At 32.5% G+C, this 13,226-nt stretch overlaps 1 protein-coding gene across 1 annotated transcript; it reads left to right on the top strand.

The window, feature by feature from the left end:
• The first annotated feature begins 11,195 nt into the window (after positions 1 to 11,195).
• LOC139515242 (probable E3 ubiquitin-protein ligase MID2) lies at positions 11,196 to 12,881 on the top strand. The gene has a single exon (XM_071304804.1). It carries the CDS (start codon positions 11,196 to 11,198, stop codon positions 12,879 to 12,881), a length of 1,686 nt encoding a protein of 561 aa, XP_071160905.1.
• Positions 12,882 to 13,226: the final 345 nt, after the last annotated feature.

Genomic DNA, 13,226 nt, shown 5'->3' with positions numbered 1-13,226 from the left:
AAATACAAAGTTTTGTTTTAAATCCTACAAAAACAAAATACACGCAATAACACGACAAACAAAAAGGTGTAATTATATATAAGCCGTGTAATTGTTGTTTCTTTATTTCTTCATGGATCAGTGATTTTATTACCTGGTTAATTACTGGCACGTGCGTCGGACAAAACCTTTGATGACAGACAAAATCAAATTACGACTTAACTACAATTTTTAATGACTAAAAATATCAGATACATTATCTTCATGAAAAACTACGTCCAATGGTATGTTTTTTTCATTCATGCACCACCCCATCATGGGTTTAGTGCACTTCCTGGAGCTTAGTGCACCAAGGCGGCCTAGGTGGTGTTTAGACGCTCCCATTTTACGCAACACCAATCAATATGTTACACTTTTCCTCAAATCTTGTATAGATTAAGCTACAAAAACATTTTTTTGTCATGCATCCGATTTCACCTTGAGAGATGCACACGCCTGATGAAGCTAATTTGTTTAGCGAAATATTGCGTATTTCTATTTAAAATCTAATAGAACTTTTTAATGTATTAATTAGCGTGTTTAAGTTATATTCTTAGACATTTATACATATATTTTTTTCTACCTGTTAGTCAAATGCGTTTTGTTGAAATATACTTTTTCACTTTTTTTGGCCTTTTTGAAAATGTTGTTTGTGCTGTAGACCCTTCTTCAACGAAATTTGTTTTACATGCACACGTATAACAATTGCGGTTTTTATCCAACGCAATCATAGGTTTGAACGTAGTTTCCAATTTAGACTCGTTTATATTTTTCGTTTGGGCTTTTATCATATTTTCCCTCCGGTTTATATGATCCGTTCATCCTATATTGACTCTTAAAATTCAAGAGTCTATCTGAAATTGAGGGTAAATTATATGGCCTTCCAAATACCATTTCGATCCCTATCATCACTGAAGAGACATATATTGTCGAAATCTAGATCTGGTGTACAAAAAATATTGACACCTTGTGTTTGGCCACAAGTTTATCGTTTAATGTTTAGTATTAAATTTATATTAAGATCCGTTTTGTAACATCTCGTGTTCAATTTTATTTGGCAATCGCCAATGGCAGTCAGCAGGGTTTAAGAACATCAGTTGTTCGACCTGTTAGTCAAATGCGTTTTGTTGAAATATACTTTTTCACTTTTTTGGTCTTTTGGAAAATGTTGTTGGTGCTGTATTTAGACCCTTTTACAACGAAAGGAGTAGGTCCGGTAAGGACCGATTTTGGCCTCAAATTTCAGGTTCATCTGACGAAAGATTTTGACCACTTTTTAAACACTTAAGTGTCTATTTTATTTGAATTAATTAGTTTATGTGAAAGATTTTAACAGATTTAGTCATTAAAAACGATCCGATTCAAGCTCAAATATGAAAAATCTACCTAATATGCCGAAAAATGTCACTTTTCAGATAGTTTTTGGTAAAAATGAAAGTGGCCGCATCCGTGTTCATCCTCAACCTTTATATATGTTATGTATTATCATCAAATACAACTTACATTTCAATATTAAGGATGAACACGAAAGCGGCCACTTTCGTTTTACACGAAAACTGTCTAAAATTTAACTAAAATGCTAGAATTATGAGGATTTCAGTAATTTAGCATGACTTAATGGTGCTAGTACCGGATATATGTGCATTGTATTGTCAAAAACAGCCCATATTTATGTAGCAGAAGCATTCTACTGTCCAATAAATAACTAAAGGTTTACATTTTAACAATTTTGTAAAACTGCTATATTTTGGGGCCAAAAAGGGGTCTTACTGAACCTACTCCTTTGTTTTACATATGCACACGTGTAAATATTGCGGTTTTTATCCAACGCAATCATAGGTTTGAACGTAGTTTTCAATTTATACTCGTTTATATATATATATAAATATATATATATCTATTTAAGAATGACTAATATTTTTTCTGTCTATGAAGAAACAACATCCAAAATGTGGTGCGCTCTGAATAACCCGCGTAGCGTGTTATTTTTTAAAGTGTGCACCACATTTTGTGTGTGTCTTCAAATAGTCCTATGCTATGTATTTCAAATAAGCAGAAAAAAAGAGGAAAACTCAAAATGAAACGTCACTAATCAAACGGCAATATCAAAAGCTCAAACACATCAAACGAATGGATAACAACTGTCATTTTCCTGACTTGATACTGGCTTTTCCATATGCAGAAAATGATGGATTACACTTGGTTTTTATAGCTAGCTAAACCTCTCAATTGTTTGAACAAATCAAACAGACAAAATAAGCATAAATGTCAAAATTAGTATACAACAGTCAACATTGTTGTATAATCTTAATCACTATAAAAAACAAACAAATATATAACAAAGAAAGACAAAAAAGCATATAGACAAAGCTCATAAGCAAATTAAAAATGATAGAAAAGAATGAAAAAAATAACCGTCGCACAAATAACACAATGTCTGAGCCACTTCAAATGGATATCAACAAAAATCAAGTAATGAGTAATATCAAGAAGACAAATAAAAGAATACTATAACCCGATATAAAGATGATAACAATTTCAGTACATGTTGACGTGTATGTTGCTTAGTCCTTGGGAATATATATAAAATGGAACCCTATCAAAAAAGTGGAAAGAAATTTATCAATGTATCTGAATGTGAAATAAAACGACCTAGGTTCCTTGATCTTCTTGCTTTTTACAATTGTCTGATAGAACTGCGGTTCATATGAAAACAAGAAGAGGTCTGGAAGAAGAGGCGCACAGTTCGTTCCCATAGGATTGCTAATTATTTGTTGAAAAAGTCTACTCCCAAATTCAACAAATGTGTTGTCAATAAGAAACTCTAGCATACGGATCCTTTGTCAATTATTTGATAACTTTACTTCAAACATTGTACGATATTAGTATGATTGATTCTTCAAAACTTTGTGCTGAATTTATCTACCTATATAATGGACTATCAGTTGGATTTCTATACATGATAACTAGGAAAGCACAAGACTAGTGAGTAAATACTGTTTTCCCTATAAGGAATATTTCCTACATGTCAAATGTCTTTCTATCAACACCAGGTGAAATGATGTGAATCACAATCACAGAACTTTATCAATGCTGCTTCAGTGGAGCATTACGATATGGATCAATCAGGTAAATATATGATGTTTTATGTTCTCTTCTGCTTCCTGAAAAAACAAAGTTACAAATTACATTATCTTCGTATTGAATTTAAACAGATTCATAGGTAAGTTACTATAATTGCAAATAAAACAAATAAAATAATCTTAGGTGAATACATCAAAGTTCGTAATTTTTGTATGAAGTTAATAAATCATTCAAGTCGTCTGATTCAGCTTAGTTCTAGTTTGTTTAATTGTTTTGCTGTCACATGATTGTCTCAGGACAATGGTGAAGTTGAATGGTCAAAATATCATATACAGTAATAGAAGGGCTTTCCTGGATTCCGCTAACATGTTTAACTCCCCCACATTCTGTATGTATGTGCCAGTCCAAAGTCAGGAGCCTGTCATTTAGCTGTTGTTGTTTGTTGATGTGTTACATATATGATGAGGTTTGATTTCAAACTCATGACAACAGCCTTCAAACTGTGAAAATATACCATACAATCACTCATAGCCCTTGTCACTTTTATTCAGAAAGGGCTTAGGTTTATATAAACATAAATTGTTGAATAAGACGGTATTAAAGTTTATCTATGGACATTTATTTAAATATATGTAATATGGTTTAATTTTTTTCTTATGCATCAAATTTATTGATTAGAGAAATTTCAAGAGTACCTAATTTCTTATTATAATTTGCTTCAATCCAATTAACAGTATTGAATGAATGAATTCTTTATTTGCAAAGCAGCAGTTATATGCTACAGTATTCTCCCCAGGGCCTTTTAGTATCATGGTAATGTGATGCTACATTTCTTAATGTAATGCTATCTGTCTTGATTTCCTTAAGGATTGTGTCATTGATGTGATGCTATAAATTTTAGAAACAAGATGGTATTTCAAATTTCCTTTTTTACTAGGATGCTAAATGAAATAACTGGTGACAACTCTGTGCTATAGCAAACATGTTTTTAAAAAATGTGACACGCAATAAACAGAAGAGAACAATATTCTAAGATACATAGAGTACAAAAGACAAATAATCAACAAATAAGACTGTGAAAAAATTACACAATTTTTCAATTAATGTCCAGCATGTTTCACCAATTTTATTATACCTGACACATTGTTTCTTTATCTCTGTTGATAGGAATTACTTCTACAATTCCATTTCTGTTGCCAGTTTTAATCTAAAATAGATGATTTAAAATCAACAAACATTATGTTACACACAATGAATATAACCAACTATGATATCACCTCCAGATGCTCAGGAAAACATTCCATGCAACAGATCTGATTTTGTAAGATGGTAAAATTTCATTTGCAACAATACTACCACTGGGTTATACCTCTGCTGGTTGAATGTTAGTCTTCGCTGATATCTGCAGCCCAGTAATTAGTTTTTCAGTACTTGAATGAGTATCACTGAAGGTCCATTAAATGTCAAAATGAAATCTGGATAAGTAAATTTGGTACCTTTAAAGTTACTTTATATCAGTAGTTTTTTATTTAAATTATATTAATAAAAAAAGGTACATTTAATTATTTGGGTAACCTAATATATTACGTACTAATTTGTATATAAATCTTAACAACAAGAGTATTAACTATAGATAAAACGCCTTTTTAACGGAATTTATTGACAAAGAGGATCGATTGAAAACAAAACATCACGACAAAAGAGACGATTTCGGCTTTCCAATTGTGAACTCTCCATTTCTAGGTAGAAACATTCCAGCAGCACCTGCATACGGTGTATATATCTCCCAATTGATACGATATTCCCGTGCTTGCATTTCTTATCATGATTTTCTTGATAGAGGGTTGTTGCTCACAATGAAGCTATTGAATCAAGAGTTCCAAATGGTGAAGTTGAAATCATCTCTTCGTAAATTTTACGGACGCCTTCACGAGTTGGTTGACCATTATGGAATAACCGTTTCCCAAATGATATCGGAAATGTTCCTTACGTCGTTACTACAATCCCCGTCATGAATGTAACCTACCGAATAAGGCTTTTTACCGGATTTGTTATCTAATAAATAACAAGACGGGTGGCACATGAGGAGCAGGGTCTGCCCACCCTTTCGGAGCCCCTGAGATCACCCCTAGTTTTTGGTGGGGTTCGTGTTGTTTATTTTTTAGTTTTCTATGTTGTGTCGTGTGTACTATTGTTTGTCTGTTTGTCCTTTTCATTTTTAGCCATGGCGTTGTCAGCTTATTTTCGATTTATTATACTGTCCCTCTGGTAGTACGTCCCTCTTTTATTGGTGAATACACTCGACCAATTCACTTACAAAAAATGTTAGTGAGTACCTTGGTCCAGTTAATACACCAATAAGTTCCTTTAAAAAAGGCGTTTAATGTTTATACTTCTTTAAAATTGGAGATAGGGAATATATTTTCCACACTCGTTACCTCTTTCACATTTAAATTATTTCTTTAAATATTTTTTTATTATTTGAATAGGCCTGGCGCATGAATATATTTGTTGATTAACGCAAACATATATACTCAATGAAATATGCTATCTGATAAAAAGTAAACTGCAAAAACTCTTAGTATCATTCAAACGAATGGTTTTGTGTATTATTTTATTTAACGATTAACGTGCAGTGAAAATAAATTTGGTAAGTTCCGTGTTATTACCGCCGTCATCTTGTTTACCTTGGTTTCGAAAAGTAAGTCAAAGTCGTCTATCGAAAAATAAATAATGTCAAGATTAACTACCGGAAGTTCTCTCAACCAATTATATCAACGTATTCCCTAATTTTCTTATCTCAGGCATAGATTACCTTAGCCGTATTTGGCACAACCTTTTGAAATTTTGGATCCTCAATGCTCTTCAACTTTGTACTTGTTTGGCTTTATAAATATTTTGATATGAGCGTCACTGATGAGTCTTATGTAGACGAAACGCGCGTCTGGCGTACTAAATTATAATCCTGATACCTTTGATAACTATATATTCCCTAATATATAAATCATATAAGAATTATATCATTATTTTATTTCTGTGTATGTTACATTTTAATGTTGTGTCGTTGTTCTCCTCTTATATTTGATGCGTTTCCCTCAGTTTTAGTTTGTTACCCCAACTTTGTTTTTTGTCTATAGATTTACGAGTTTTGAACAGCGGTAAACTACTGTTGCCTTTATTTAACAACCTACATCTAGGTCAGTAAAATGAACTGGTACCTTATCATCTATAACTGTCATATGTGTGACCAGTCCTCTGCCTGCTCCATAATACAATGCTTTTAACTTGTGGTCCTGGAAACAGGATATGGAAAATACAGATGAGAATGAAAATATTGACATTTGATTTTGTTGAAAGAATCATATACAGATTTAATTAAATTAATGATTTTATTACGTTTTTATTGCTTTCTTATTTACTTGGATGTATTACATTTTTTTTCTTCTTCCAGAAATTGTGACCAGAAAATATAACCTAGGTTATTATTTTTTTTAATAAAACCCTTAATAAGCATTTAAATGTCTAATTTTATTACCTGTCTAGTATAACATCTGATAAATTTGTCAAATTATGCTGAGAATAAGAGATATGTATACACATAACCAGTAGTGATTATTCCTGCAGCCTGGGTATATGTCCAACTCATAATTCCAGTCTAAAAAAAAGCTTAATATACAATGGCAAAGTATAGCAAAATAGTGGCGATAAAGACACCAGTACATGATTCCAATTGATAGTTTTGGCAAATAAAGATATTATCTCGAATACCTAGGGTGTTGAGGAGTGGTCTAAGTAGTTACTGCTGCAATCACTAGCCAGTAAACACTGAGTTTGTGAGTTTGAAACCCTCTAGTCCAATCAACTCCAATCTTACTCAACTAGGATTGTCAGATTTCCTTTCGAATATTAAGGGGTTTTATCGGGCACTCTGGCTCTCTTCATCAATAAAAAATAACCGCCACGAAATAGCCCGAAAGCGGTGCTTGAAATTGGTGTTTAAATACCAAAAATCAATAAATTGCTTCCTCGAGCAGCTGGATATGACCACAGAGGTCCAACAGTTGTGGAAAAAAAGGACACAATAGTTGCCCGTGATACAAGTCTGAGTTTGGATTGTAATTAAATATTTGACACAGAATAATTGTATTTTGTTTGGACACAAAAAATATTTGAAGAAATTCTTTTTAATTTTTGAAATCTTAAGAAATTGCCCCTCCAAACAGTTTTTTTTTGTACCCTCCCCCTCCTTTTCCCCCAAAATTCTTTCCCTCAAAATATGGTCATTATCTCAAGTCAAATGTTCAATGGAGTTTGCAACCATAATTACCCATATAATAATTTAACAGCAGTAAAAGGGAGGTAATCCAAACTTAACGTAATTGTCCAATAACCAGGACACCCTTGTTTTCCCCCTTTTGTGTCCCTAATTCTTAAATAGTTTGAGCCATAACCCCCTTTTTTCCCTAGAGCCAACCATAACCATCCCTTTCTGGTATGGAACATTGTGGTATAATTTCAGAGAGACCCAAACACCGTTCCACAAGTTATTGTCTAGAATCTAGAAAAATGCTTATTCTGACCTTATTTTGGCCCCTAATTCCTAAACTGTTAGGAGCACAACCCCAAAAATCAATCCCAACCTTCCTTTTGTGGTTATAAACCATGTGTTTAAATTTCATAGATTTCTATTCACTTACATGTATACTAAAGTAATTGTCTGGAAACCAAATGTCTTCGAATGACGACAACGACGACGTCGTGACGCTAATATACGACGGCAAAAAATTGTTGCGGCCGTATAAAAAATAATCTTGTACATTGCATACCTTGAACGTGAGTAGTTTGGTGCATATTTAGACATGTATATACAGTAATTATAGCTTTACTGGTGAGTTAGCAAGGGATCCTGAACAAAAAAGGCTGTATTATATCCAAATTTGTGGTTTCTACATTTGGACAAAATTTATTTAAATAATTTAACAGTAGAAATGTAGATAAATAATTAAAGTATACATTAGAATAATTTTCAATGAAACTATTGTGACAATCCTCTGTTGATCTTGTATCAAGTATTTGAAATTCTTACCTTACAAATGTACACATATTTTGAAAAGTCAAGGTTATTCGAGATAGAAAAAAAGATATCAAAAGAGGAAAAGCTAGCTAGAGAAATTCAGTGTCAATGCTTGAGAATACTTAAATAACATCAAGAAAAGACTGAAAGACATGCTGAACTTATTTTAATGAAAGAATCAAGAATCTTATTAGATGAAAGGGAAATCAAAAAAGTAATGGAAGAAATAGCAAAAATGAACAAATTAAAAAACACAGAAAGATTTCTTGAGGCTGTTAGTAGTATGCAGACAAAACTGGAGTCAACTGAAGAGATAATAAGTCCAAAATTAATGAATACAAAAATACAGCAATGAAATTCAAAGAGCTCAAAATCTATTGAAATAGAAATTCTAATTGAAAAAAACCCAGCAAATTATGAACTAGACATGTCTCATATAATCAGTATCACAAGCAACAATGATGTCAATGTCTGGATCACAGATGGGAGAAATCAAATACAACAACAACTGCAGGTAAAAGGAGGAATTAAAACCATAAAAGCGGTAGAATTCTATCTTTTATTTTCCTGTGCTGAAATTCATTTACACCACTGGGTCGATGCCACTTCTGATGGACGTTTCGTCCCCGATGGTATCACCAGCCCAGTAGTCAACACTTCGGTGTTGACATGAATATCAATAATGTGGGTATTTTTATAAATTTCTTTTTATACAAAACTTTGATTTTTTTTCGAAAACCTAATAATTAGCCCAGGCATAGATTACCTTAGCCGTATTTGCCACACTTTTTTGAATTTTGGATTCTTAATGCTCTTTAACTTTGTACTTGTTTGACTTTAAAAATATTTTGATATGAGCGTCACTGATGAGTCTTCTTTAGACGAAACGCGCGTCTGGCGTACTAAATTATAATCCTGGTACCTTTGATAACTATATTCGTAAGGATACCACAAGATCATATCTATAAAATTGAGAATGGAAATGGGGAATGTGTCAAAGAGACAACAACCCGACCATAGAAAAAACAACAGCAGAAGGTCACCAACAGGTCTTCAATGTAGCGAGATATTTCCGCACCCGGAGGCGTCCTTCAGCTGGCCCCTAAACAAATATATACTAGTTCAGTGATAATGAACGTCATACTAATTTCCGAATTGTACACAAGAAACTAAAATTAAAAAAATACAAGACTAACAAAGGCCAGAGGCTCCCGACTTGGGACAGGCGCAAAAATGCTGCGGGGTTAAACATGTTTATGAGATCTCAACCCTCCCCCTATACCTCTAGCCAATGTAGAAAAGTAAATGCATAACAATACGCATATTTAAAATTCAATTCAAGAGAAGTCCGAGTCTGATGTCAGAAGATGCAACCAAAGAAAATAAACAAAATGACAATAAAACATAAATAACAACAGACTACTAGCAGTTAACTGACATGCCAGCTCCAGACTTCAATTCAACTGATTTAAAGATTATGATTTCATCATATGAATATCAGGCACAATCCTTCCCGTTAGGGGTTTAGTATCATACTATCATAACATATATGAGAAGAACATAGCCCGTGTCATGCCAACAACTGTTTTTTTTTAATAAATGTGTTTAGTTCCGATGCAAAGACCCTATATGTGAATCAATATTAACGCCAAAATAAGCAATCTTTAGTGACCTGACAACAGTATCGTAACTATATCCCTTCTTGATAAGTCTATTTAAAGGTTTTTGTTTCTGAGGTGAATACTGACATTTTTGTGCTTTATAAAAAATATTTCCATAAAAAATTGGATGTGAAATATCTGAACGTATAAGAAGTCTGCATGTTGAGCTATATTTACGAATGATGTCCTTATACCGATGATAAAATTTCGTAAATGTTTTGACTAGTTTGTGATATCGAAAACCCTGGTGTAATAATTTTTCAGTAATACATAAATTATGTTTCTTTTCAAGACTTGCTGTATAAGATCTCCTCTAAAGTTGAGCTGATGACATAAAAATAAAGACAGCATCATTTTCTTTTTGAACAGGTTATGAATTTTGAGCTTCCTTGCATAAAAGAGGACCCTTTGTTGACCTCTACACGTGTAAGGGGTCTTGTAGTATTAATATTAATTAGGCTATACCAAAAAAAAACTAATTGTTTTTCTTCAGGTTTTTCAAATATATACAATATATACAATACAAAATAAATATATTACATGAATAATCGAAGTTATTTCAAAACTTAACAATATGTAAACTGTCAATTGCTGAATAAACATCGTCAGATTCAGAAAAAATGTCTAATTGGATAATCTGTATGCAGATCATCACAAAGGGATTTCATTCTGTTCTTATTGAAAACATTATTTTCCTACACTACACACAAGTTGATTAAGACGTAAAGAATTATAAACTAGAAACATGTGATAGATGACCCTTTTGCATGAGATTTTGTCAGGCACTGAGCTTGATTGTTCGTATTTACATGGGTATGGACGCTTGTAGTGCCATTATAAATATTTTAGTTCACCATCAAACTCGGGACAAATACGGTATTCCAATTTGATAATCTTTTGAAATAAGTCTACACAGCTAATCTATTTTGGTGGATGAATATTCATGTATCTATAAAGGGATAATTTTAAATATCACTCAGAGTCAAATTTAACTTATTTTAGTACCCAAGTATGAAAATTTTCATATGAATACTGGTAATCCCTATTATTTAAAAGTGATGCAATTTTAAATGTATTTTTAGAAGTTATGTCAGTTGGTAGTTATTTCTTACCTTTATTTGTCAAAGATATGCTTGATGATTTCAAGTCGATCTCAGGCTGTAATATGACCATTTAAGATGTATTTAAAAAATGTATAATTTTTCCTTTTTGAATAACTACAAGGTAATGTATTATGATTTTTGTCACACGCTTGATCACAATGACTATTTGGACAGTGAAATAGATTTACCTGTTTGAAAAGGATATAAAACGAAAATTTGTATATAAAAACAAGACCATGAATACTTAGATGAAAAATGGCATATTCTGCATCATTTCCAAGGTCCCAAGATGTTCTGGTTTGTGGATTATGTGAGACTAATACAAAAATAAAAGTAAAATGTATGGACTGTGATCTGTATATGTGCCTTAAATGCACAGACAAGGTACATGTTAAGTTCAAGAATGCACATCTGCATGACATTGTTGCTTTAGAGAATATTCATTCTCATAAGAGTAAGACTGAAGGAAAGTCTGAATTCAAACCAGTCAAATGTAAAGACCATAGACAACAACTGTGCTGCATGTACTGTTTAACATGTCGACTGCTGGTTTGTCCAATGTGCATAGCAAAAACTCATCAACAGCATCTCCTGGAAGAAATACAAACAATTTGTTTGCAGAAAGTTGGAGAAATGAAAAAACTGAAAAATAGAGCTCATTCTACGACAGAAAAATTAATAGAAAATTTACATTTAATTGCAAATATTGAGGAATCAAAGTCTACTGAAATAGAACAAAAGATACTTGAAGAGGAAGAACTTGCTAGGGAATTACAGTCACGGTGTATGAGGTTACATAAAGAACTTAAAGAAAAGACCAAAAGACACACTGAAATTATAAAGGAGAAAGAATCAGAAATCTTAAAAGATGAAAGAGATATCAAAGTGGCCATTCAACAAGTGGAAAATATACACAATTCACAAAACACAGGATTGTTTCTTGAGGATGTAAATAGCCTGCAAACAAAAATGGAGTCGTTTGAGCAGTCAGCAAGTCAAAAACAATTTAATATCAACACACTACAGTATGTTCCTAATTATGAAATACAGTCCAATTCTGAATCAATTGAAATGGAAATTCAATTTGAAATAAAGGCAAAATTTAAAATTGACATGATACATGAATATAGATACAGTATCACAAGTGACAAGGACGGCAACATTTGGATAACGGACGGTGGACACAAAATACAACAATTACAAGTGAAAAAAAGTTTGCAAACAATTAAAACACTACATTTAGAAGTGGACATAATTCAAACAAGATGTTCGAATATGGGAATTCTCTATACAACTACTAAATCTCCAGTAATTTGGTATTTGCCCTTTAATGGTAGTCGACCAAGAACTCTCAAAGATCTTTCGCCCTGTAAGCCATTTTCACTTGATGTTTGTAACAATGAAATTATTGTGGGAATGGACTGTAGCTCTGTGCAAGACAAAACAGACATACCATTCATGTTAAGATTGGATGCAGATGGGGATATCATACAGATTTACGAAAATCATGAGAGACAATTTATCAAAAACGATGTTGTGCTTTACTGTTCAAACACCCAAGATGGAGATATCTGTTACATTGATAGTTTATTTATGGACAGTGGAAATGGTATTGGCGATGTAGTATTCATGAGTCAGGAGGGAAGTTTTGAATGGAATTATGAAGGAAACCTCTTTCTCAATTCAAGTGACAATCCTTTTAGGCCAGCTGAAGTCTTGAGTACAGAGCACAATAACTTTATTGTTTCAGAACATGGACGTCCTGCTTTCCATATCCTGACCAAATTGGGAGATTTATTGACAATTGTAAATTTATCATTAGTAGGAGTGACAAGTCCTGGGCCTTCTACAATTGATGTGAATGGGAATTTGTGGATATCAAGTGAGGATAAAGGAATGAACAAAATATTTCTCAGCCTTGTGGATTTTTCGGGATTCTAACATTGTTATCAACAAATAAGTCAGACTAAGTAGTTTCTTCATATTTTTGATGAAGTTACCAGTTTTTTAACCGCCTAAACACTCTTGAACGAGGGAATCATGGACAATTCAAAATACAACAACCATTATATAGACAATACTATATGGAGAATAACAAGTAAAAGGTTTATTCGTAATTAAGTTTTAAAAATAGTGGATTATCAATACACGGAAACTACTTCTTATGAAAAAAAAAAAACTGTCATCATAAATAACATATATCAGATAAAATCAAGTAAGTATAAATATGCAATTTTAGTCAAAAATCAACCTACCTTAGCAGAGAGTGATTTACCCTGAATCTCT

Source organism: Mytilus edulis, chromosome 3 (genome assembly GCF_963676685.1).
Source record: "Mytilus edulis chromosome 3, xbMytEdul2.2, whole genome shotgun sequence".
NCBI classification, from domain to species: domain Eukaryota; kingdom Metazoa; phylum Mollusca; class Bivalvia; order Mytilida; family Mytilidae; genus Mytilus; species Mytilus edulis.
This window is presented reverse-complemented; position numbering and strand designations above follow the sequence as displayed.

Coding starts and splice junctions, on each gene's coding strand:
- LOC139515242 (XM_071304804.1), top strand. CDS start 11,196: ATGGCATATTCTGCATCATTTCCAAGGTCCCAAGATGTTCTGGTTTGT.